This window comes from Notolepis coatsorum, assembly GCF_963971535.1.
Source record: "Notolepis coatsorum genome assembly, chromosome: 9".
NCBI lineage: Eukaryota > Metazoa > Chordata > Actinopteri > Aulopiformes > Paralepididae > Notolepis > Notolepis coatsorum.
The window spans coordinates 52,585,697-52,612,935 of NC_140173.1; the positions used below are offsets into that span (position 1 = coordinate 52,585,697).

At 43.0% G+C, this 27,239-nt stretch overlaps 3 protein-coding genes across 6 annotated transcripts in view; 1 reads left to right on the forward strand and 2 right to left on the reverse strand.

The window, feature by feature from the left end:
- The window catches only part of LOC311234953 (CSC1-like protein 2), a 132,183-nt gene extending 129,053 nt beyond the window's left edge, over positions 1-3,130 (reverse strand). Inside the window, exon 1 of one of the 2 annotated variants that reach the window (XM_084322236.1) lies at positions 2,718-3,130. The gene's annotated coding sequence lies outside the window, so the exon portion shown is untranslated. The remainder of the gene's footprint in view (positions 1-2,717) is intronic. The other variant, XM_084322235.1, reaches the window with a different exon arrangement.
- On the forward strand, positions 2,359-9,963 carry LOC311234955 (large ribosomal subunit protein uL14m-like). 3 transcript variants are annotated; one of them, XM_084322239.1, is made up of 3 exons: positions 2,359-2,429; positions 5,644-5,743; positions 9,204-9,963. In XM_084322239.1, the coding sequence occupies exons 1-3, from the start codon at positions 2,423-2,425 to the stop codon at positions 9,568-9,570; spliced, it is 474 nt and encodes a 157-aa protein (XP_084178365.1). In that variant the 5' UTR covers positions 2,359-2,422; the 3' UTR covers positions 9,571-9,963. The 3 variants fall into 3 exon arrangements, with proteins under 3 accessions (XP_084178365.1, XP_084178367.1, XP_084178366.1); XM_084322241.1 differs by lacking the exon at positions 2,359-2,429 and adding an exon at positions 3,785-4,042; XM_084322240.1 differs by lacking the exon at positions 2,359-2,429 and adding an exon at positions 3,790-4,061.
- A 1,538-nt stretch (positions 9,964-11,501) lies between these two features.
- LOC311234863 (calpain-1 catalytic subunit-like) overlaps positions 11,502-27,239 on the reverse strand; it is a 45,190-nt gene continuing 29,452 nt past the window's right edge. The window contains 11 exon segments of the mRNA XM_084322112.1: positions 11,502-13,109; positions 15,385-15,443; positions 15,730-15,843; positions 16,421-16,499; positions 18,577-18,645; positions 20,480-20,544; positions 21,919-21,976; positions 22,072-22,137; positions 23,561-23,600; positions 23,773-23,984; positions 26,438-26,449. Of these exon segments, the coding sequence (XP_084178238.1) occupies positions 13,083-13,109; positions 15,385-15,443; positions 15,730-15,843; positions 16,421-16,499; positions 18,577-18,645; positions 20,480-20,544; positions 21,919-21,976; positions 22,072-22,137; positions 23,561-23,600; positions 23,773-23,984; positions 26,438-26,449 (801 nt within the window). The 3' untranslated portion in view covers positions 11,502-13,082.

Genomic DNA, 27,239 nt, shown 5'->3' on the forward strand with positions numbered 1-27,239 from the left:
TCCAAAACAACTGTAGGGGGAGAGAGGGGAGGCAACACACACACAGATAGCGAGAGAGAGGGGGTAGAGATAGAGACGCGCTTAGTGTGGGGAGAGAGAGGGTGAGAGAGCGAGATTGTGAGAGAGAGAGGGAGAGAGAAAGACACACATGGGGGGGGGAGACACACACAGATCTCCAGGTGGAGAACACAAGAGTGACAGAGAGGGGGGAGAGAGAGAGAGAGAGAGAGAGAGAGAGAGAGAGAGAGAGAGAGAGAGAGAGAGAGACACACACACAGATAAGAGGTGGGAGAGATAGAGAGAACTTCAGGTTTACTGTACAAAAGTATAGTATAAAATGCGACACATATTTTGAATGTCCTGCAAAGTACTCTTCTTCGTACTCGTACTTCGTTTTTTACCATTTATTTTTGCCATTTCAGCTTCACGTTAGCTTTCTACTGACGATGAGTGTGCAGCAGATGCAGAGCGCATGACCCAAGATACATTTTGGTAGTTGGTTTAGAAGGGAGAGGAAAGTGGGGCGGCTAAGTGGCGCAGTGGGCAAGGCGCTCGCCACTAATGCAGGAGATGCTGGGTTCGAGCCCAGCTCTCGACATTGCTACCAGCTTGGCTGGTCGTTCATACTAACACAATTGGCAGTGTTAGGGGTGGGAAGCTGGTGGGTGGGGATCGGACGTTGTGGACAGCGACTCCTACAGGTCGGTTGGTGCGCCTGCGCAGCAGAATCAGGAAGCGACGAGGGCGGCGTGTCCCTCCCACGCAGACCCTCGCTGCTGAGAGATCGCGCTGTGCAGGTGAAAAGATGCGACGGCTGCCTCCTCGTGTACCTGAGGGGACACGTGAAGAAAGGCTTCATCCACATTGCAGCCGGCCAGTGGGAGGCATGTCCAACAGCGTTCGACACAGGGGAGGGTAGAATTGGACAATACGAAATTGGGATGGGAGAAAAATAGAAAATGGGAGAAAAAGTAGATTAAAAAAAAAGAAGGGAGAGGAAAGTGATTTCCTAAAGTCCGATTTTCATAGGTCAGTGGTTGAAACTAATGGGAAATTAAGTTTTAATGAGTTAACACCACTGGCTAGGCCTAAACTTGGTGAGTCATTCTGGAGCCTTGGAGGGTGAAAGCCCAAACTTGTATGCAATGTCATGCATTAAATATACAGATCATCCCCCCTCTCTCTCTCTGACTGTAACTAGCTATTTATTAACCAATAAAATTCTAATAAATATTCTTACAAATAGCCTGAAGTTGCTCACTGACAGAGAATAGTCAATTTGTTAAAGCTCTGTACTAGGGATGGGCGATACGGTCAAAATATCTACGGTATAATCATATTTGACTGTATTTGGTCTTTCCAAAACAAATGACAGTGATACCTCCCAGCCCCTACTTTGGACTCTGCACATCCAAACTTCCCTCCCAACTAAATAAAGTGTCAACCCCAGTGCACAAACATTTCAATCTGGAAATTCTCTTTGAAAGGCATCCATTAATATTTCACCAAAGCCGCGTCACCCAACCCCTCTGGACCTCATGAATACGGTATGAAAAAGTGGCAAGGGCTGACTCATGTTCATCATTCCTCCCTGGGCTTTGTAGTAGTCAACAAGTCTGGTGGTAAACATCCAATGATGATGTTGTTACTGTCGGATCAAAAGCTTGTCCCAAAAACGTCCCTTTTCTTCCCCGTGAAGGGAGTGAAGAAAAGCACCCTTATTTCAGACCCATCTATTATTTTCTAGGGTCATGACAACTCAAAGGACCCTTGCGGGTTCCCGGGTGTTGTATATTAAAGTATCGCTACGCCTTGCTCGCTTCATATCACAGCCGGGCAAATACACAGCATGAACTGAAATGAACTTTTAGAATAGATCATGTAATTTAATTTGACTAACTCAGAAGCATTTATATTTCGTAACATAAAATCCAGGACACTTACAACAAATCGCATTCGATTAATCATGGCAGCAGCGCCCAGTAAACAGACAATACCCTCCGTTCAAATTGGGAGAAGTTGGGACTATTATTTCAACAACTTCGGGTTAAGTGTTAAGACAAATAAGTGGCCCGCATTTTATGTTTATTATAGTACATACACAGCCGGATCAGCAACCCAAACACAGACCATAATCATGCCTGACATGGGGAACCCTCAAGGCACCGCACAGCTATATCGTTGAACGGCTACCTTACAGGATGACCTGATCATATGCAGATTAGTATCCATAAATCCAATATTAATGCTCTCAATACAATAGCTGGCTGGGCTAACGTTAAACCCAGCTAGCTACATCACGATCATGCGATGTCTCTCTGTGAGTGTCTGGGTTTGGGACAGCAGCAGTATCAACATCATCCACACCCGCCCTGCCCTAAACAACGAGCACAGAGGACGAGCAGCGCGGATCTACACAAACATGCCCAGTAAGATATCAAGTCATATTATTGTGTCGTTAGGCGATCCTGACATTTCACAACAACTAGTCCTAGCGGCTATCTTGGTTTAAATCGCCTCGGTGGTTATAACACTGTGGTTTATTATTATTATTATGTGCTTGTTCTTAGCTACTAGCCAGCTGCCGCAGTTGAGAAAGATGAAGAGGCGAGGAAGACGACCACAAATGGCCAGCAGTGAGCACATAATATATATATATATGCACGATGCCTATAATCACGTTAGGTAACATTAGCAATACGCTCACGGTAACTTACCTTGCTAGGATACGCAGGGAGAGGAGGGGGGGGGGGGTCAGCTACTATTAGCGATCGCTAGCAGTTAACCGCGACGACGAGAAGGTTAGCTGCTGCTGCTGCTCGGTGAACTAACAGGTGGAGAGGCTGGAGGCGAGCTAACCTCGGTTAGCCGATTCTTCTGGTCTGCTCCGCTACCGGGGAGCGACAAACGGTACACACGCTAAACTGGATCAAGTCAGTTCAACTGACGGCAAGGGAGAGAGAACTCTGCTGCTCTGCTGGCTGGCTGGCTAACAGTTGACCAGCTAACCTAACGGCAGACAGACGACCAAGCTGGACCAGAGGAATAGCGCTGCTTGTTTGGCAGCCGGTTGAACAACTATCTCTCCGACACAGCAGCGACGACGACGCAGAGGCTTCTGACGTTACGTCAAATACGTGACATAGATCGTGCATACGTAGATCGGATCCATCAACAAGCGCAGCTGTCGTGTAATAATTGATTGATTGATTGATTGATTGATTGAAAACTTTATTAACAGATTGCAGAGAATGGGTACAATACAGTACAGAGTTTTTAGTTCAACCACGTGGGCTTGGAGTTCACTGTTTGAGCTTTTGGTAAGCTTTGTCTGACTTTAATAATAATAATAATAATAATAATAATAATAATAATAATAATAATAATAATAATAATAATAATAATAATAATAATAATAATAATAATAATAACTTTATTTGTATAGCACTTTTCATACAGAAGTTGCTGTTCAAAGTGCTTCACAACAGTAAAAATACAGGCATAAGCGAGCATAAAAAATTAAATACAAAGAGATCGAGAGGTAGCAAGGTAAGGCAAATCACAGTTCTTCAGTAATACAAATAATAAAATAGAATAGATTAGATAGAGTAAAAAAGTGCGGTTTGATTCAGTTTAAAATAGGCAAAAAATAATCAAATAGAACGGACAGTAAAAAGTGTGATAATATTAAAAGTGTAGGTTCTATATGTGTATTTTCTATGCTGTTTCGATTTTGCGCGTCCTTATGACGTGTCATAGCTAATAGCTAAGCTGGATGTTTTGTTTTTCGTTAGCAGTAAAATGTAAAAAATAAAAATAAAAAAAACATTTGTAAAAACTAGCTAGTTAACCTTTGATTGCAATTAACAACAGACTGTACATCTAGCTATGCTTTGCATGCATGTTGTTTTCTTTCATGCCTCTTCTTCTGTGTGCTAAGATACTAGTTAGTCGAGTAAGTCAGGTCGGCAAGGCAAAGCCGGGCGCTTTTTACTGACGCAACAGCGTTTGACATTGGCAGCATGGGGCGCGAGAGAGAAAGGTAGACAGTAGAAAACAAGGTATTATTATTTCGTGTTTAACATAATGTAACACATACTGTACAGTTATTGTAGTTATATAGCGAAGACGATGGACTAGCTCACGTTAATTTGTTAGCGTTTGCATTGCTAGCAAACCTAACGTTATGTAGAACTCATGCATCGGCTAGCTTTCAATGATCGGCTAGCAACACTATGAATTGAAAATGGATTGATTGATTGATTGAAACGTTTATTAACAGATTGCAGAATGGGTACAGTACAGCTCAATACATACAATTGTTAAGGGGATGCAGACCAGAGAAAGACTTTCGTCTTGTTTACATCAGGGTCCCCCATTTTCAATTCATCATAACATTATATGACATACATGACATACAGATAGACATTACTGCTACATCTATACATTTATGACATATCAGATTTGCAAATACAGTACTGTTTAGTGTCCAGAAAAAGAGTGTATATACATTTGACGTAGAAACTACTGTACATTGGAGGAGGTTGGGTGGGTGGGTGGGGGCTGTACATAGGAGGTGGGGGGGGGGGGGGGGGCACTGTACACTGTACATTGGAATACTGACAAAGCCATACTTGGGTCATTTACTGTACAACTGGGTTAGGACATTTGTAGGGGCCAGTTTTGAATTGCAGTCTCCCGTAGGTGTTCTTTGAGAGTGTTTTTGAAAGTGGGTAGTGATTCACATTCCTTTACAGCTTTGGGTAGGGCGTTCCACATTGATGTGGCATAATTGCGAAACGTGTTTAGTCCCTTGTTTGAGTCGAATCTGGGTTTAACATGATTTGTGGAGCTCCCTCTGGTGTTGTGATCGTGGTATTCACTGACCTTTGGGAAGTATTTTGACATGTTCATGGGTACCTTGGTCGCGTAGTGTATCTTGTAGACCAGGCCCATTGCAAGTTGCTGTACTCTGTCGTCTACTCTAAGCCATCCTAGGTTGTCAAAGTGGGCAGGGGTGAGGTGGGTTCTAGGAGTCAGGTCAAGCAGTAGTCTGAGTAGCTTGTTTTGAGATGTTTGTCATTTGTTTTTTAGTGCCTTTGAGGTGCTTTGGTAGTGGTACCATGAGGTGCAAGCATAGTCGTAGTACCCTTGAATGAGTGCTCCTGCCAGAGTCTTCAGGGTATTCTTGTTTACCAGAGAGGAGATCCGGTACAAGAATCGAGTTCGTTGGTTGACTTTTTTTTATTACATTTGATGCCATTTTGTCACAGGAAAGATTAGCCTCTAGGATGGAACCCAGGTAGGTAATTTCATCTTTCCTTGTGACAATATTGTCACCCACTGTAACCGAGAAGCCGTCGGTCTTGCTGAGTTTGTTATTTGAACCGAAGAGAATGGACTCTGTTTTGCCCATGTGTAATGATAGTTTGTTGTCGGCGGACCCTGATGTAAACAAGACGAACGTCTTTCTCTGGTCTGCATCCCCTTAACAATTGTGTGTATTGAGCCGTACTGTATTGTACCCATTCTGCAATCTGTTAATACAATACAATAAATCAATCAATTTCTGTGTGATACATTAGCTTGCTGGGTAGCAAATCTACTGTAAGTCTAACTTTTAACTTTCTTTTGTCTTTTTAGCTAAGCTGGTGTCTGCTTTAAGTATGGCTCTTCATCTTTCAAGTCCTTTCAGGGGGGTCCTTGCCGAGGTATCCAGACTAACCCAACAGAGGGCTTTTAGGTAGGCACCTGGTGTCACATTTGCATTGAAAATTGATAATACTATAACATAAGACGATTCTTTATTGTCTGTTTGTTGGTACAGACATTTGTTTTGTGTCAGAACACAATAATGTGTTGCAAAAAAAATCATGTTAGAGCACAGACATACAGACAAGGCATCAGAGAAACAATGTAATTAACCCCTTCCTTCCCTCCTCCTAACCGATGGTTAATCATTTGATATAACTTAATGCTATATTATATAGTGTATATTGTTACTCCCCCAATCAACACAGGCTCAAACCAAGAGGCAAGCAACACATTAGAGAACACAGTTTAAAACGGAACATAACAAAAAGGATGGAGAAGCTCCTAGGCCAAAGAGTGGGCCGTTTTGACTCTGGGCTTCCCCCTAAAGATTATTTATTGCATTGATCCTTACTGTTGATCTGTTCAGTAGAGGTGCTTGCCACTGATGATGCTTGTACACAAGTCTGCAAATGAGCCTGTCTCAATACTGATATTTCAATATAGGCTATAACCCATTTAGTTTTACTATAATTATATTATATGAGTTTTTCAGGTGAGTGAGGCTTGTTGTACAAAGTCCATTGCATTATTTGAACAAGTTAATAAACATAACTGTGGTGCACTTGTTCCTTATAGTTTTGCAGTAGGCCAATGCCATTTGGCATGACTGACTGAAAACTGAGAAGTATCAGATCAGTGCTAATATTGACCGACCCAGTTATCTATTACCAAGGAAACTATAAAAGAAGGAAGAGTCATCACGTCAGGACACCAGTGTTCTATGCTCTGCTCTGTGCCAGACTTTGGTGCCAGTTCTAGTATTGAAGCCTATGGGAGATGCATGGAGATACAAAATATACAAGTTATTTGAGGAAATATACATCAACCAATATATCAAATGTTATAGTTAACAATGCAACAAATTGCTGATGATTCTGACATCTAGGACTAGTTGGCCTTACATGGAAAAATCATATTGAGCTAGTTTGCAAAAAAAGTTATGAAATCATATGGCATTAGAAGGATTTCTTCTCTTGTGAATCACTCCTGTCTTTTGACACTTTATTATAGTTTGATATACCCATATTTATCGTATTGTAATATTATTAGGGCCAGTACTTTTCCTACTTCTCTTCATAAACTTTTTATATTGCAAAAGAAATTCATAAGGCTTATGGGATTTGGTGAGTTATATTAATATGTACTGTTGGACTGTGGTAATTCCATGTACGAATAAATAAATGATGATGATGATATTAATGTATACCAGATATGTATTTTTATGTTTAACTGCACTTTTAATTTAGATTTATTTCCTATTTTCCATATTTTTTTCATATCAAACTCCAGTATTCATTCATATCCAACAAGGCAATCAAATAATATTCATCGTAATTTCTTCTGCACAACATTAGGTCAGTTCAGTATAAGATTTAGAGGTCCTACAATTTGGAATTCAAAACCCTCTATAATAAAAAATCTAATCTATTTTATCACTCAAATCCAAGTTTAAATCTACATTGTTAAATGAATAGCTTCAATCTCATAATTTACAGTTTCATGTTAATTTGTTTTAGACTAATTATTAATATTTTTGTTATTATTATTACTTTGATTATTATCTTAACTCAATCAGTGCCGGAGCGATATGCGTGATGTGTTGTTAAAAGGCAGACGCTCTAAAGTATAGGAATATGTGGCGGTGTTTGCAGGGCTATAACTATATTCTATATTATAGCTATGGATACAATACTATGGCCCATTTGACATCACCTATCTATCGTTCAATATGTGAAAAAGAATTTTTTTTTCCATCCATACGTTCCTGTGTTATACCGTGGTGAATATAAGTATGATTTTAGAGCGGTCTAGGGTAATTCCCGAAATGCTGAGTTATAGCCGTATACGTAAATTCCACTATAGACGTTGCCGTGTCTTGCCTTTACATGCTATTATTCCCAAAATCAAATCTATATCATAGGTATTATGTTCCATCATGAATGCATGAAAGGCGGGGGGGGGGGGGGTCATTTCTGATTATTTGATTGTCAGTAACAGCATTCGTATTGAACACTAAAAAAACGCTTATCAGCCCGATCGGTATAAAAGCATCTGCAATAAGCTAAAATTGACGTCAGATCGTGCTTACCTGTGATCAGGAGTATTCCAAAAATAATATTCCAATTGTTTGATCGCCATCTCTGGTACATCCAATGTCCATTTGCTCCACGGCATAATCCACCACAACATATGGATCGGGATATTTGACACGCTTCAATGGAACCGAGAGAACCGTTCGCCTCGCCCGAGAAGGAAACATGAAACCTGAGACATTTGGCCGTCCCACAGGCCAAGATACAAGGTTACAAAGGGTGCTCGATACTGCCACCTGGGTGGATGCGGCCGGTATTGCACTTTGGCATTCTCGGGATGATTCCCCATGTTAACCCAGATGTCCGTGTGCCTGTAATGAATGGAAATATTGAATAAAAGAAATAACGATGAAAACCCGACTATACTCGGGTTTGGCGCCCAAGCGTTGGCGAGTTAACCCGACTACCATCGGGTCTGGCGTGGATTGAGTTAATATGAACATTTTTTATGAACTTATTTCACTTTACTTTTGTTTTTGTGTTTTTTTTAATCCAATGATTTAATGAGTTGAGGCCCCATATAGGCCCACCTGGGTCTCTTGCCTCTACTCGGCACCTTTTATATACACTTTCTGTCATGGTTAGATTTTTTACTGTTTTGCTGAAATGGTGTGAAATAAAATAAATAAATAAATCTGCTGTAATAACTAGTTTAAATGACGGGTCATAAAGAGGAGATGGCTGATCCCATTCAACTCAATGTCGGCCAAACTGAACGTTTTTACACTTGGCACCAATGTGTACACAGTGACATAATGGCCCTTCCTCCTTTTATAGTTTACTTGCCTATTACTCATACCCTCTCTGAAAAATCTGTGCTATTCAGTGATGAGTATACAATTTAGTTTCCTAAGGCCACAATTAGATATTTGTCTAATTGCAAGGTTTTGCTACAATATCATATATTGTGAGCCAGCTAGCACAATCACTCATGTTATAACATTAACATTTTAGGAGGCCTATACTGCCCTGCAGAAGCTAACCGCAGTAACTACACAAACAGTGAAAATGGCTTTAAAGTTTGACTAGTTTCAAGTTTCAAGTTTCTATCCAGTGATTTTATAGTTACTGCAATTCTTTATACCCCTTTTTCAACAGAGCAAGATTGAAACTTTGTCACAAGATAAAACTTTACTCGAGAAGTAAAATTTCACTTATAACTCAATATTTGGAAATATTACTGCGGTTAGCTTCTGCAGGGCAATATACTCTAGTATACTCAGTCTACACCAGCTGTGTAAAACGGGATCCTCACGGGACTCCCCGCGTTCATTCGTTGTACTTTTGTCTCGCCAGTGTGTCGGCTGCCGTAGCTGCCATTCAGAAAATGACCAGGGTGCGCGTGGTGGACAACAGCTCCCTGGGGAACACCCCTCACCACCGGGCGCCGAGGGTCATCCACGTCTACACCAAGAACGGAGTGGGGAAGGTCGGCGACAAGGTCCTGCTTGCCATCAGAGGGCAGAAGAAAAAGGCGCTCATCATCGGACACAAGATGCCCGGAGACCGCATGACTCCCCGCTTCGATTCAAACAATGTCGTCCTGATAGAGGACAGTGGCAATCCCACGGGAACAAGAATTAAAGTCCCCGTACCTACACATCTGCGTAAAATGGAGGGGGACTACTCCAAACTGTTGGCCATTGCTAGTAGATTTGTGTGATGACAGTATTGTGTGTTATCCCTCGGTCGGCTCATTAATATGGCTGTCCTCCACTACAGAAGTTCTTAATTGATTATTAGTCATAGAATTTGACGACTAATCTATTCGTTTATTTTCTTTATTTTTTAGGAAATAACTCATTCAGCATGGTAAAAAGCATAAAATCAACTACGTAATTGACTAACAAAATCTTGGACGACTGAGACCCAACCAACCAACCAACCAAATTATTTGATTATGAGGGGGCAGCCCTACTCATTAATGTTCTATTTTATATCTGTTCAGCTTCTCTCACTGTTGTTTTGGGATCCATAACTCTGGCCTTTGATTCCTCCATTCAAAAGTTTTGTTAAGGATCTTTTTTTTTGTGTGTGATAAAGTTACAGTACAGTACATTTGACCGGCATGTTATTTCTACTCTGTGTCATCTGTGTCCTTTTCTTAAGAATCGACTGAAAGAATATCCGCCAAATCAAAATTATTATTATTATAGGAGGCGTATTTTTAAATAGTTTGTTGTACTTTTTGGTAGAGCGCGTCCAATTTCTCATATGCACTCCTCTATAGGTCAGGAGCAGTCAACATCCAATAATAGATCTTTTCAGAATGATTCTGTTGCTAGGGGAACAGCTTTGGCTCCTGTTTATTTCCTGTCAGCAACTGTATTAACACATTGCAACAGCAAACACAAAGAGGCCTATTTAGAATGTTTATGTTGTCAAGTTAGAACGGGTATATAGCTTCCCTGGGAATCCACAGGCGCCACATGCATTAACCCTTTCACTACCACACTACAGAAGGTTAACTCTTTCACTACGACTACAGGCGGTTAACAGTAGTGTGGTAGTGAAGGGGTTAACCTTTTGTCGTGTGGCAGTGAAAGTGTTAACATTCTGTATTGTCGCAGTGAAAGGGTTAACCTTTTGGTAGAGTGGTAGTGAAAGGCTTAAGGCCTTTTTGTTTCCAAAGAAGAGTCTACTTCCCTTTCTATATTGAGAGGTATAAAGGCTGAGATGGAGTAGGAGAGAATGTTCTGGCAGGATTCCATCATAGGAAAAATGTGATCCCAGAGAGAGAGGGGCGGGGGGGTGCTTTTAACCACTACACCGTCTGAGCATGATGTTGAAGCTTTTTACCTCATCTCTCAGTTGCAAACAGGCTAAAATCCTTAGTATGACCTTGGGCACGGAAAGTGATTGACTTTGTTGTGCTTGTGTACAGAAGAACTTGACTTAAATAGTGCATTTTATAGCACTTTTATCCAAAGCGCTTTACAATTTGTTCCTCACCCATTCACACACACACTGCAGAGGCAACCATACAAGGTGGCAACTTGCTCATCGAGAGCAGTTAGGTGTCTTGCTCAGGGACACTTTGACATGCTGCACAGGAATCTAACCGGGATCCTCTGGATTACCAGGCGACTGCTCTACCTCCTGAGCCAGTCTCCCTCTACATACTTTGGGTTTTTTCAAAACAAAAGCTTAAGTGGTGAATGCAGGTTCCGATGTGAACCAATACGGAAGTCTGACCAATCACGAACAGCTATTAAAGTATGGTAATTAATGTGTGTACGCCACAACATTAAAAGTTCTACTAAAGTGAAATGTTGCTTGAAGGATTATTGTGGTCTGTCCCTCTTCACTGTCAAGCTGACGTCTATTTAACAAAGCCCTCTGGTGCTTACAACAACAACTTATAACCTTTACAGTGACGGTTATCCTCAAGAATTGTTCTACTGGAGTTAGTGGGTCATGTTCAAGTTTTCCTGTTAACAGCTAAATGAAAGCAGCGTGACGTAACACATTGAGGTTACACAGTCCCTACTGGGGTTACATTTGTTTATTGAAGGCACAACATACATTCAAAAACACAATATGCAAATACCACAGACATGTATTTTCTACTGTAGGTGTCTTTCTATACAACAAGCTTGTGTTGTGATCAAGTATAATGCTCTATCTACCTTTGAAACAAACTGCTGTTTGATAGTCTAGCAATTTTGTGTTAAAACATCACCGACAGCCACCCTAAACTGAACCACAGCCTGGTACAATAATACAGTCTACCTACACTGTAAAATATTACTGAGGTCAGGTATTTGTGTTCAACTTCAATTAAGGTAACAAGGTTAAAATAAATAGGCTTAACATCTACATGATCAAAGACTAATAACAGGTCATGTAGACACTGCCACCTACAGGTCTACAATTGAAATGGCAGCCGTCTAAATGAACACTGCTGTAATGTGCAGGATGTGTTAAATCATATTTTCACAAAATGGGAGAATATCACTGTTAGAAACGAATGAATAAAAAAAATGTTAATAAGACTTATACTATGTGTCAAATTACTGCAGTGACGAGACATTTCAGACAAATTACAAATAGTGTTTCTATGATTAGTAAACCACCTCTCTCCGTTAGCAAATATTGGCTTTTGTGAAGTTTCATTATGACAAGAATGGTTGAATCCTTGGTTAGCGAAACATTTCACATCCAGAAGTCCTAAGGACACAGCTAAATGCAAAAGTGGGGGCTACAATACAAAACAAGTCAACGCGATACACATTACAGCCATAGATGTGATAGCTCATGCTTTGTTTTTACACATGCGGTTTACATAGAGATGACAGGTCGATGCGGTGTCACATAGTATCCCTGCTTTATGCACGTAGTTTTTGCATAGCTTACCCAAGGTTTGGGCGAGAGGTATATAGCTTGGTCAGACCTCATTCTACATAATACACAGTTCTCTCGCTACTATGGGTACACTGAGGTGGGAAGCGCATTAGAATGAGGCGTGTTTACATGCACACGATATCCGTTGTCATAGCAACCTGTTCAATGGACAGAAATAGAAACCTTGAACATACTGTACCTGGGATACACAGGTACTAGGGGTGTAACGGTACACTAAAACCACGGTTCGGTACGGGTTTTCGGTACAGTGGGGGAAAGTTTGGCTTTCCATGTTCCACTCAGGGGTGATATAGTGTGCACTGCAGTAACTAATTGTACTTGTAGGGCTGTCAACGAATGTACTATATTGAAATTAATAATTGACTTGTTAAAAAAAAGTATTATATTAGATTGTGGGGAAAAAACAGCCCCCGGTGGGCGGTCGTTAGTGGTTAACGTACTGTTGTATTCGTTCGGTACACAGCCGTACTGAACCTAAGGTCCAGTATAACGGTTCGGTACGGATACGTGTACCTTTACACCCCTAAGTCAGGTACTGTAGTAAACAAAAATAACGATGCACCTCATCCCCATCGGCTGTTGGGTCTTCGTCTGTGTGAGAATTCTTTCCATCGAAAGATTCAGAATATTCCGTCGGGAGTTGACTCGTGCGTTTATGACTGGGAAATCAAGATGCATGTAAACACGTGGCTCATTATACCAACAGGGTACTATAAGGCTGAGGGTTTCCAGGTCTCCGGGGGCTGTGGCACTCTGCAAGGGAAGAGTAGCTTCTCTATACATCCCTCCCGTCAGCTGACAGGGTCCTCTTCAACCGCACATGGTCATGAACAGCCACTGGCGAGGAAAGAAGGAGGAGAACGAGTGAGGAGATTGAACGCTCGTTTCCGAACCGCCTCTGGCCAAGTCTTACACATACATACATACATACATACATGCAGCAAGAACAGAGAGACTCAGACTCAGCTTCTTCCCCCAGGCCATTAGAACACTGAACACTGATCTCTCCACACACAAGCACACATGAACACACACACACACACACACATGAACACACACACACACACACACACACACACACACACACACACACACACACACACACACACACACACACACACACACACACACACACACACACACACACACACACACACACCACACACTCTCTCTCACACACAAACACACTACAGGTCACTTTAAAGAAAGAAAAAACAACTATGTTTTTGTATAGTATAGTTAGTATAGCTAGGATAGTTTAGTTATATATAGTATAACTGTATATTGTATAGTAGTGTATATAGGACTCATTACCCTTTAATTCGTAAGCTTAGCATTGTATTGTATTGTATTTTATCTTAGTACTTTTTATCATGTCTATTTTATTCTATTATCTTTAGTATATTTTGCACAATCAAGGCGGGCATGGCCACCTTCATTTCACTATATGTCTCGTATGTGACGAATACACCTCTTGAATCCGGCCAAGTCTTAGCAGCGCGGCTGCATTCAATTAGTTTCCGATGTAGAGGAGCGTACGCGGTACCTCGCACCTGTACCTCGCGCCTGTACCTCGTGGCTGTACCTCGTGGCTGTACCTCGTGGCTGTACCTCGCGCCTGTACCTCGTGGCTGTACCTCGTGGCTGTACCTCGCACCTGTACCTCGCGCCTGTACCTCGCGCCTGTACCTCGTGGCTGTACCTCGTGGCTGTACCTCGTGGCTGTACCTTGTGGCTGTACCTCGTGGCTGTACCTCGTGGCTGTACCTCGTGGCTGTACCTCGTGGCTGTACCTCGCGCCTGTACCTCGTGGCTGTACCTCGTGGCTGTACCTCGCGCCTGTACCTCGTGGCTGTACCTCGTGGCTGTACCTCGTGGCTGTACCTCGTGGCTGTACCTCGTGGCTGTACCTCGTGGCTGTACCTCGTGGCTGTACCTCGTGGCTGTACCTTGTGGCTGTACCTCGCGGCTGTACCTCGCGGCTGTACCTCGTGGCTGTACCTCGTGGCTGTACCTCGTGGCTGTACCTTGTGGCTGTACCTCGCGGCTGTACCTCGTGGCTGTACCTCGTGGCTGTACCTCGCGCCTGTACCTTGTGGCTGTACCTCGCGCCTGTACCTTGTGGCTGTACCTCGTGGCTGTACCTCGCGCCTGTACCTCGCGCCTGTACCTCGTGGCTGTACCTCGTGGCTGTACCTCGTGGCTGTACCTCGTGGCTGTACCTCGTGGCCTGTACCTCGTGGCTGTACCTCGTGGCTGTACCTCGTGGCTGTACCTCGCGCCTGTACCTCGCACCTGTACCTCGCGCCTGTACCTCGTGGCTGTACCTCGTGGCTGTACCTCGTGGCTGTACCTCGTGGCTGTACCTCGTGGCTGTACCTCGTGGCTGTACCTCGTGGCTGCATATGCTCCTCTACTTGTCAGAAATGTATTGAATGCAGCCACGCCGCTAGACTTGGCCGGACGTGGTCGGAACGGCCCTCGACACATTGGTTGAAACTGATGGTAACCCTTCGCTTTAAGAACACAATCTGGAATCTTTCCTCGACAGCTAAACTTCAGGTACTGATACTTGTGCCCTAATGATAAGGATAATCACTCAATGAATAAACCCAATCCCATTGCCCCAAAAAAAAGCCCAACATGCCTGTTATTATACTATGGAACTACACGCTACGAATGTACATGGCCCCTAACGGTCCCCAAACAACATCTTCAACAGACCCGTGCCCCGTCAAGTGAGCTCCAGGTATTGACGATGCCTATGCTACGTACCCACCACATGGCCCCTAAATGATTAGATTAGATTAAAAATGTATTGTCATTATACAGCACAAGTACAGTACAATGAAAACAATGGCCGTCACAACCCAACGTTTAGATAGATAGACAGTGAGAGCCGGCATATCACCAGGCTTATCAAGTGATTACATTATGTCCTAGATAGAAGAATTGTGGCTTGTTTACCGAAGGTAAGCCTTCTTTGCATATCACAGCTCAAAACAAGAAATCCCTCTTCCACACTATTACAGCTCATTATACAGCAGTCCACTATTGCTGTATGCCTTATGCAGGGTGTTACCAAATGGGTTTTTAATACAACGGGGCTCACCTCAGTGATATTCATCTCAGCCACTCCTGTTCCTTCCTTGTCTAGATGCTGGAAAGATCCTGTGGAAAACAAAACAATACAATGTGTATCTTGACAACTCGGGAAAGCTAGGATTATAAGAAGAGGATGGGCATGTATCGTCATAGAAACGTTCTAAAATGGTTTACCTGTTACTACTGGGAGACAAATACGAACTAAGACACTAAGAAGTAGTGTTGTCTCCCTGAATAACTTGAGGGAGAAGATTGGGGCCCATCCTCTTATTATTATTCTAGCAGGAAGAGCAGGAAGAATCTATTAGAAAAGGTCAGTTATGTATCCATCACAGAGAGAAACAGTACTCACTAAACATGGCTTCAAGCTTAACCAGGCAGCAGATGAAGTTGTCAAAGTCAATGTTCTCATTCTCAGCATAACGGGCCACCAGAACCTGGTTGAGTCTGTTGTTCAGTTTAAAACCTATAGAGGGGGTAGTAAATCACAAAGGGCTTTTATGCCAAAGTCCTTCATATCCATTTTGGGAACAATAAAATAAAAGTTATCCAATATTCATTGTTAAATAAAAAAACAAAACAAGTCCTTTGAAACTTTGCAAAAGATAAAGATAAAAGATCAAGACAGGATTGCAAATAACTTTGATAATACTACTACTACTATTACTAATAGATTATATTAGATTAAAATGTATTGTCATTATACAGCACAAGTACAGTAAAATGAAAAGTGCAAATAATAATTATATAAATAATAATAATAATAATAATAATAATAATAATAATAATAATAATAATAATAATAATAATAATAATAATAATAATAATAATAATAATAATAATAATAATAATAATAATAACTATAATCAGTGCTTTCATTGCAGCAATCATATTATCAGAGCTAGTGATAAACCTTTAAAATTATATATATATTTCATTTAGCAAAAAAAAACATTGTGTGTGTGTATGAGAGAGAAAGAGAGAGATAGACAGAGAGAGACAGAGACAGAGAGAGAAAGAGGGAGCGGGAGAGAGACATTTACCAGCTGCCTCCACAGCGAGACGCATCTCATATGAGCTCATGGCTCCAGACTTGTCCAGGTCAAACTGTCTGTAGATGACCTGAGAACAGAGACATGTCAACAAAACAGTCAACAAAGTGCAGAGAGGGCTGTTCCAGCAGATAGAAACACAAAGTCTGCCAGATAACTTCAAATATGAAGCAATCTCTGAACGTTTGTTCATAATTAGCAATCAGCAATATCTATTTAGAGATTAAAATAGAAAGCAATGAAGATGCAGCTAAACCTTTTATTTTAACAGGATAGCTGGGTATTGCAGTATTGCTGCTTCCTGCTTCCTCCGCTAGGGAGGGGTAAAACTCTGTACACTATGTTCTCATCCCATTGCACTGCATCCAGTTGTCACCAACTGTTGCGTATAGTTAAAGCGCCACCCTCAGGCATACACATGACATAACCAGATATCCATATACATGACCGGATCTATGCACCTGTCACCGTTACTGTATTGCACTGTAGTGGCACCATTTATTACCGTGCGGTTTGCACACATTGTGTGACTCAAATGATGGCACTGCGACTGCTATTATACTTTTCACCAGCTGCAGGGCTCCATGTGACCTTCAGACAGACCCAAATGTTGCAGTCAATAGATATTTCAGTGGTAAGCGAGACGTAGGGGTGTAACGGTACACAAAAACCATGGTACGGTACGTACCTCGGTTTTGAAGTCACGGTTCGGTACAGGTTTTGTGGGGGAAAGTTTGGCTTTCCATGTTCTACTCAGGGGTGATGTAGTGTGCAGTGACTAATTGTACTTGTAGGGCTGTCAACGAATATTCTATATTGAAATTAATAATCGACTTGTAAATATTTTTTTAAATAATAATAATTATATTAGATTGTGAAAAAACAACCCCCGGTGGGCGGTCGTTAATGGTTAACATACCGTTGTATTCGTTCGGTACACTACACAGCCGTTCGGTACGGTACACACTGAAGCGGTTCTGTTCGGTATGGATATGTGTACCTTTACACCCCTACGAGACAGTGTGTGCGAGTTCTTTACATTGTTGTCAAGTTACACTGTTGCCTATTATGCCTATTACCAAACTCATCTGTAGACACTCTCTTATCTCCTTGGCACTGACTTACCCAGCCTTCATAGATCCCTTGAGAAACGTCAGGGCCAGGATGGAGCTATCTTTATCTATACATTTAATGTATACATTTATTTATACATAATTTATACATTTATATTTAATACGACTGCCAAGGCACAGCAGACTCCTGGACAGGGGGTCACTCACATATCTCTACCTCTATACATGTGTGACAACATACAACTCTACAGTTGACATAGAATGGCATCAACTGTAGAGCTGTCCCCTGTAAATGTCCTAACCCAACCCCTCCAATGTACAGTAAATGTCCTAACCCAATAATACACGAGACCCTCTTCTTGGGCCCAAGTAAGGTTTTGTGGATAATCCAATGTACAGTTAGCCCAGCCTGCCTACCCACCCCCCCCCCCCCACCCACCTCCAATGTACAGTCCCCCCCCCACCCCACCCCACCTACCCAACCCCCCCTCCTCCCCACCTCCCCAACCTCCTCCAATGTACAGTTTCTTCGTCAAATGTATATACTCTCTTTTTTAGACTCTTTTTGTATCACAAACAGTACTGTATTTGTAAATCTGGTATGTCATAAATGTATAGATGTAGCAGTACTGTCTATCTGTATGTCATGTATGTCATATATGTTATGATGAATTGAAAATGGGGGACCCTGATGTAAACAAGACAAAAGTCTTTCTCTGGTCTGCATCCCCTTAACAATTGTGTGTATTGAGGTGTACTGTATTGTACCCATTCTGCAATCTGTTAATACAATTTTCAATCAATCAATCAATCAATCTGTGTGTATTGTCTAGTAGTCTACTGTCTCTGAATGCGTGTACCGTACTGCGTTGTCTGTGCACACTATTATTTGTGAGTCCCGGTACCATGACCTACCATAACCTTGTACCATGTCCTGCGTCCGTTAATTCATGGTTGTTGTGAAGTGCCACCATTAAGCATACCAAGGCCAATTCCTGGAATAGAACTCATACTAGGGGTGGGGGTTATCTGATTCAGACGTTCAGACTTTAGCAGTCAAGGGACAGTCCTTACCAGCCACTTCCGGATCTTGTTCCAGAGGATCTGAAACTCCACCAGTCCGAGACGGGCACTGCCATCCTTCTGGTGATTCATGTGTCAAGGTCTAAGACTGGACAAGGACTAATGTTGATAGTGCAAAATGTTTTGTTAACCCTTTCACTACCACACCACAGAAGATTAACCTTTCACTACCGTCTGTAGTGTGATAGTGAAAGGGTTAACCCTCTGCAGTGTGGTTGTGAAAGGGTTAACCCTTTGTCGTGTGGCAATGATTCTGTGTTGTCGCAGTGAAAGGGTTAACCCTTTGGTAGTGTGGTAGTGAAAGGGTTAATGCACTGATATCACCTTTTCACTGTTTAAATGGACAAACATCATAATGTGTAAAACGTGGTACAACTCAAAACTCTGTCACCATTGACTACCTTACATATTTCTTCCAAAGTAGGGCCCCATGGTGGTCAGCAGAAGGGGAGGGACTCTGCCTCTCTATCATGGTGGTCAGCAGGAGGGGAGGGACTCTGCCTCTCTATCATGGTGGTCAGCAGAAGGGGAGGGACTCTGCCTCTCTATCATGGTGGTCAGCAGAAGGGGAGGGACTCTGCCTCTCTATCATGGTGGTCAGCAGAAGGGGAGGGACTCTGCCTTTCTATCATGGTGGTCAGCAGAAGGGGAGGGACTCTGCCTCTCTATCATGGTGGTCAGCAGGAGGGGAGGGACTCTGCCTCTCTATCATGGTGGTCAGCAGGAGGGGAGGGACTCTGCCTCTCTATCATGGTGGTCAGCAGAAGGGGAGGGACTCTGCCTCTCTATCATGGTGGTCAGCAGAAGGGGAGGGACTCTGCCTCTCTATCATGGTGGTCAGCAGAAGGGGAGGGACTCTGCCTCTCTATCATGGTGGTCAGCAGAAGGGGAGGGACTCTGCCTCTCTATCATGGTGGTCAGCAGAAGGGGAGGGACTCTGCCTTTCTATCATGGTGGTCAGCAGAAGGGGAGGGACTCTGCCTCTCTATCATGGTGGTCAGCAGGAGGGGAGGGACTCTGCCTCTCTATCATGGTGGTCAGCAGAAGGGGAGGGACTCTGCCTCTCTATCATGGTGGTCAGCAGGAGGGGAGGGACTCTGCCTCTCTATCATGGTGGTCAGCAGGAGGGGAGGGACTCTGCCTCTCTATCATGGTGGTCAGCAGAAGGGGAGGGACTCTGCCTTTCTATCATGGTGGTCAGCATGATCATCTGTCTCCCATTCCTCCTCTGTCTCTCTCTACTGGACTGCCCAGTAGAAATAAAGCGATAAAATGCCAAAAAAAAAAAAAAAAAATGTGATATCGGGAAATATCGGTATCGGTTTTAAATTATTTTTTTCTTTTTTTACATTTATTTAACCTTTATTTACCCAGGCAAGCAAGTAAGAACAAATTATTATTTTATTTATTGTCAAAGTATGCATAATGTTGTGTTAATTCCACAACAAGAGATATGTAATGTTAATTACCTGAAATTATTCAGTTTTTGGGGGGGAAACCCTGCATATATCGGTATCGGAAATTAAGAGTTGGACAATATCGGTATATCGGTATCGGTAAAAAAGCCAATATCGAGCATCCCTATTTGCAACCATTTCCTCTGTGGAACATACGAAAAAGACACATCTGATTATAGTGCAAAAATGACATGTATTGTGGTTTTTGAAGGTTAAAACACTCTACCCATTGGATTTAATTGGCGCCTAGTGAGAGGATGCAGCTACAATGCGAAAGCAATCAGTGAGATGATGGCCTGTCTTGTACTAGTCAACATCATGCCAGACAATATTTAAATAGGGCCTGGGTTCAGAAAAAGTGAACCGTCCTTTCAAGTGGTTTTATGCAACCAGGCTCAGACATTCATTCATTCATTCCTGACAGCTCTTGAGGATACATCCATGAGGTTGACCATGGTCCTACACGACTCCATACCGAAGCCGTCAGTCTTCAGGTCTTTGTCTGAAATGACAACAACAGCTTTTTATCTCAGACAACGCAGCTGTGGGATATACACTGTGTATACTGCACCTTGTGTATACTGTTTACTTTTACTCTGTCTGAAAGTCACCGGTTTCTGTCTTTGTCATTGACTCAAAACGGCCCCTTTTTATGAAGTGAAATAATTACATATTTTATTATGAGTAATAGCTATACACAGTAGTGATATGGAAATTACTTGTTTAGACCAGATAAGTCATACATACAAGTCATGTCAATATAAACATCGCACTTCAAACAGTCGCAGTGGGTGCAGCTGGGTGGCGCTGCGGACTAAGCCCTTGTCACCAACGCGAGAGACACTGGTATCGAATCCGGCTGTCAGCGTTGCCTCCGGCTTGGCCGGCCGTCATAGGCCTAACAAAATTAATAGTTGGTTTCAGGTTGGTTGTCAGTTTGGCCATGGGTAGGTAGGGAATTTATTTTATTTTATTTTTTTATTTTATTCTTTCCCACGGCGACTATGGATAGGGAATTTCTTTATTTAATTAAAATGTTCACAACAACATGGATGCATGTACTCTGCCAGCATGTTTAATATCCATAATACTAAATGTTTGACTAAGATTTCTATGAAACTTTATTAAAAAAAAAATAAAAAAAAAATGATTTTTATTTTTTTTATAATTTTTTCTAAAAACTCATAAAATATATTGGGTCGCACCTAAATCGGCAGGGTCGGTCGGCAACCTGAAACCAACTATTAATTTTGTTAGGCCATACTGGCTCAATTGGCAGAGTCAGCGGGAGGGAACCCGGGGGGGGGGGGGGGGTATTCTGGTCGTTGTAAACAGCGACTCCTACAGGTCGGTCAGGGCGCCTGCACAGCGAGGAAGGAAGATGGTGAGGGTAGTGTGAGCCTCCCACACGTTACACCTCGCCAATGAGAGTCCGCGCTGGCAGGTGAAAAGAAGTGGCTGGCTGACTCCGCATGTATCGGAGGGGACATGTGATAGTATCTATCAACCCTCCCTAGACCGACCAGTGGGGGGCACATGTGAGCAACGGCCAGGAAGGGGAGGGGGGAATTGGCATGACTAAATTGGGATGGGAGAAAAACACAGAAAAACAGGAGGAGAAAAAGTGGATAAAAAAAAATAACAGTTGCAGTGGAAAACATCTACACTTGCAGTAAAACAACCTCAACATGTACATTTTATGGAATTCCTCAAGGCATAATAACACAAGCCGGTCGGAGATGCACGTTGGCATTAGCGGAAGTGTCCAGACGACACGACAATGGAATGTGATACAGTAATGGCAAATGGAATCTAATAATAATGTGTAAACCTTCCAGCGGGGTTGAACAGTAATACAGGAATACATTCAACTCACGTCGACACACCACTCTGTTCAAAATGGTCCTGAGCTCGTGAACGGAAATCTCCATATCCTGGAAAAACACAGAATGAAAGAGGCCAATGCAACGAGGGGTTCGTACGTGTTGAATCGAAGCGAGGTTGGCCATGTGTTTGAAAACATACGTACCTCGCCGGCTAACTGGGCAAACATGGTCTTGAAGGAGTCGTCGACGTCATCATCAGTTATATCATCCTGTGGGCAAACAAGCATTGGGGGCCGTGAGGCAATGATGTCACGTTAATATTAAGACGTGTATTTACAACGATAACACTGGCCAGGCACGTGCACAGATAGGGCCCAAGGGGGGCTCGAGCCACCGCCCTTTTGTCATCAGAGTAAAAATAATTCCTTTTTTCTTCTTATCTTAAACCCTTTTGCTCTTTGGGGAGCATAGGTCATTCATGAAATCTCTCCAGCTGGTAATAATTCCTTTTTTGGCTTGTGCCAATTGTATTTTATTGATTTATTATATATCTTTATTGAAATTCTATCAAATATAAATAGGGAAATGTATAGTAGTATCCACAAAAAAAGACACCATATCAATTTAAAACAGTCAGTGAGTGATGATGGATGGCGACGGTGTGGCAACATAGGGGTGGGAATAGTGCAGTCAGTGGGGTGAGTGCCCTTCTTTTTTTTTGGCTTGAGCCCCTGGTCCCCAAAATGTCTGTGCACGGCCCTGCCACTTGCGACTACAGTCACCACGTCTCGGCACTGCGGCACGTGAGGATGTGACACTTAATTTGATGATTTGCAAACTAATGTTGTGTTGTGGGGCACTACAAAAACAAATGAGTGAATATAAATTGCATTTATACAGCGCTTTTTTCAAGACGGACTCAAAAACGCTTTTTTACAATGTAGGGTGGAAATTGCCTCCTTCACCGCCCACTGTGTAGCACCCAACCTTGGGCTACGCAGGCTCAATGGCTGCCATACACCGGCACCAGGCACACATCACACTACACAATGGCTGAACAGCTCAGGAGACAGGGATTGATATCAGCCAATTAAGGGGGAGGGATGATTACGTGGCCTTGATGTCAGAGACCTGATTGGGAATTTGGCCAGGAATAGTATAAAAAAAAAGAAGAGAGGGGCGGCTACGTGGCGTAGTGGGCAAGGCGCTCGCCACGAATGCGGAGACGCTGGGCTCGCCTGTTCGAGCCCAGCGCTCCACATTGCTTTCAGTTTAGCTGGTTGTTCATACTAATACACATTGGCCGTATTAGGGGGTGGGAAACTGATGGGTGGGGATCGGGCATTGTGGACAGCGACTCCTACAGGTCGGTTGGTGCGCCTGCGCAGTAGAATCAGGAAGTGTCGGGGGCAGCGTGAGCCTCCCACGTGTTACTCCTCGCCACTGAGAGATCGAGCTGCGCAGGTGAAAAGATGCGACTGCTGTTACCTCAAGTACCGGAGGGGACTTGTGCTATGTATGACTTAGTCCACATTGCAGCCGGCTTGTGGGAGGCAAGAAACAGCGTCCGTGACAGGGGAGGGTTGAATTGGATGATACGAAATTGGGATGGGAGAAAATATAAAAAAATGGGAGAAAAAGTGGATAAAAAAAAAAGAAAAAAAAGAAGAGAGAGAAGGAAACAAAACCCACCTCATCCTCCAGGTCGGCTGAAATCTCATCATCTAGCTCCCTGCAACGATGAGTGCGAACAAATATTAGTATAAGATCTCACGCCCATGATCACATATGAGAGAAGCACACAGACCATATATAAATGACACAGACACACCACACATGTTATGCACATGAACTCATGACACACGACACACGCGTCTCTAAACCGCACGCAGGGAGACACATACTCTGTTTCCGACTGCTTCTCAGTGAAGACCCTGAGGACAAAGTCGGCCTCTTTACTGGGCTCGAAGGTGGAGGGGACGATGAGGTACTCTCCGGGGGGCAGACGGAGGCGCGTGCTCACCTCTCGCAGGTTGACGAAGGTCTCGGAGCGAGCACAGGACTGGTTGCGCAGGAAGAAGTCTTTCTTTAGGTGGACGTTCTGGCAGCCCCTGTACTGAGAGGCGGGAAACAAAGGGTAACGCTTTACTTAAAAGGAACACAGCAACTTTTTGGGAAATTTGCTTATTTGCCATCTACCCTGGAGTTAGACAAGCAGATACATACCCTTTTCTTCTCTGTGCATGCATTAGGCTTAGGGAACAGCCGCACTGTTAGCCTAGCTTAGCGTCATTCACTGGAAGTAGGTGTGCCAGTGTAGCCTAGTTCCCAACACTCACGAAATACACTCCAATTACAACTCCAAAATGTTCCTGTAAACATGTTGTGACCTGTGTGTGTTTACCAAAAAATAACAGGGCTGTTGAGATGATGAAATCACTGCACCCAGGCAGCAGTGGTTTGGCAAAACATTTCTCACAGTATAATATCTGCTTAGAAAACGAAAATGTCTAATTATTATTATTATTTTTTTATGTGGTAAATACACAGGTCACAACATGTTTACAGGAACGTTTTGGAGTTGTATTTGGAGTGTATTTCGTGACTGTTGGGAACTACAGTAGGCTACACTGGCACACCTACTTCCAGTGAATGACGCTAAGCTAGGCTAATGGTGCAGCTGTTCCCTAAGCCTAATGCATGCACAGAGAAGAAAAGGGTATGTATCTGCTTATCCAGGGTAGCTAATTTCCCAAAAAGTTGGCGTGTTCCTTTAAAGGAAGGGCAACATCGTAAAACAACAGACATTAGTAGAGCCTAGTCAAACATACCGCATGTGTGTCAGTAGTACTAGTACGACTGGAAACAGCAAGGCTGAGTATATATCGATCTCAGTCATCGAATTCAGACTTCGGAGTCCAGAAATACTTGTGCATCGTTGCTACTTCCAGTTGATAATAACTGAGACAGCCTTCCTTTAAAGGAGAGGTTCAGCATGTTAAGAAGACTATTGATCACAAACCAAGATCCCCCTCACAGGACATTCAAAATGTTCTCTATTTCGCTATTTATTTCTCTTTATTTGTCTCCAGGTTCCTATTAGCTTTTGTCTCAGTGCTAGTGAAATGAATATGACACCATTTCTTCCAACACTGCTTGCAAGGGCACTGTTATGTACTTTAAAGGTACTTTAAATCTTTGCTAAGGTGCTGGAAGCATCAGTGAGTCCAAACTGATTTCCGCACACTTATCGACGTGTGCAGAAATCTTTTTGTACTGTTATTTATTTTCAAAAGCTCTAGTAATAAGGCGGCTAGGTGGCGCAGCGGACATTGCGCTCGTCACCAATGCAAGAGACACCAGTCTCGAATCCGGCTTTCAGCGTTGCCTCCGGCTTGGGCCGGCCGTCATACTGACTCAATTGGCAGAGTCAGCGGGAGGGGAGTCGATGGGTGGTTGTTGTAAACAGCGACACCTACAGGTCGGTCAGGGCGCCTGCACAGCAAAGACAGGAGATGGCGGGGGCAGTGTGAGCCTCCTACACGTTACGCCTCGCCAATGAGAGTCCGCGCTGGCAGGTGAAAAGAAGTGACAGGCTGCCTCCACATGTATCGGAGGGGACATGTGATGGGCTTCTATCCTCCCTACGACCGGCCAGTGGGGGGCACATGCGAGCAACGATCAGGACAGGGGAGGGAGAATTGGCACGAGAGGAAATTGGGATGGGAGAAAAATCACAGAAAAAGGAGGAGAAAAATTAGGCAAAAAAATTTTATAAAAAGCTCTAGTAACAGTAAAAAAATAAAAGTGTTTAAAAATACTCTTTAGAGAAGAATTTGAGAGACATTTTTCATATCCTATTGACCTTTCACTAACATTGCTAAAAAGAAGAGGCATGATTAGGGATCAGTAGACTAGGCTTCTAAGAATCCTGACTCGCCCCTTTAAGGCATAGAGCATTTATGATTAGATTGGATTACTATTTGTTATATAATGTGTAATAGAAGCTTATGTCACTTCCTTAATTTGATTCAGAAGCTCATCCATTATAGCTTTATGTTCTTATTGCTTTTAGGGTAATGAGATGTCACATATTAATAACCACACGTCTAAAACATTATAAACATTATAAAATACACAATTCAGTGGCATAGTAAAAGATGAGAAGACAATACTATATTTTAAGGGATCACTTCCATGATGTTAAGTGCTGGTGGTACTGTTTGGTGTTGTTTGGTGCTGCTAGTACTGTTTGGTGTTGTTTGGTGCCGGTGGTACTGTTTGGTGCTGTTTGGTACTGTTTGGTGCTGGTGGTACTGTTTGGTGCTGGTGGTACTGTTTGGTGCTGGTGGTACTGTTTGGTGCTGTTTGGTACTGTTTGGTGCTGGTGGTACTGTTTGGTGCTGTTTGGTACTGTTTGGTGCTGGTGGTACTGTTTGGTGCTGTTTGGTACTGTTTGGTGCTGGTGGTACTGTTTGGTGCTGGTGGTACTGTTTGGTGCTGTTTGGTACTGTTTGGTGCTGGTGGTACTGTTTGGTGCTGGTGGTACTGTTTGGTGCTGTGCCATACCTCATCTGGAATCTGCACAAAAGAAGAGAAAAGAGAAAAGGGGGGAGGTGAATATAGTTGAGCTGAAGTTGAGTAGTTGGTGGATATATGGCTCATTCATAATTAAATAGATACTATCTACACGTGGGCGATAAAGAGTGGTCTTTTAACGGATTTGATTTTGCAGCCAATTACACACAAGTCTCCTTAGTCATATTTATAATTGTACAGCTGCAGCTCTACTTACTGTACATGGTACTGTAACTAGCAGACAATGTATTAGAGTAATGGACTGCATGATGAATCTCCTAAAACCTTGTTCACGGGCCAGTTATCTATAAGGGAATCTCACTGGCCTCTGGCTCTCTAAAGGCCCTCCCATAGTCGAGCAGACTGTACACAGAGCAGACTCCGCGGAGGTCCGCGCGGCTCTTTGAGCTTTGATCTCAGCGGACAGCAGACCCACAGGTGCGAAGCTACTATTTTCTGACGCGCGGACATCCGCGCCGCTGACTTGGTGTCACACAAAACGCTGCTCTGCGTTTTGGTTGACATCGAACTGCATTTAATGTGACGCCGATCTGCATTTTACTCTGACCACTCGCTCCGTGCCAAGAGAGATGTTTGAATGGCTTTTCTAAATGAAGTGTGTAAAATTGCCAGTTTTATTTCGAAATATTGGAAACGGAGATAACATAGAATGTTATCTCCGTTTCCAATATTTTTAAATAAAACTGGTGCTTTTATTTCATGCAATGCGTGTTTCATTTCAGCACCACGCGCTGTCCACCTCAAGCCTATACGGTACATTGCATCTCGCTAC

Coding starts and splice junctions, on each gene's coding strand:
- LOC311234955 (XM_084322239.1), top strand. Junction 5,744..9,203: donor ACCCAACAGAGGGCTTTTAG/GTAGGCACCTGG, acceptor TTGTCTCGCCAG/TGTGTCGGCTGCCGTAGCTG.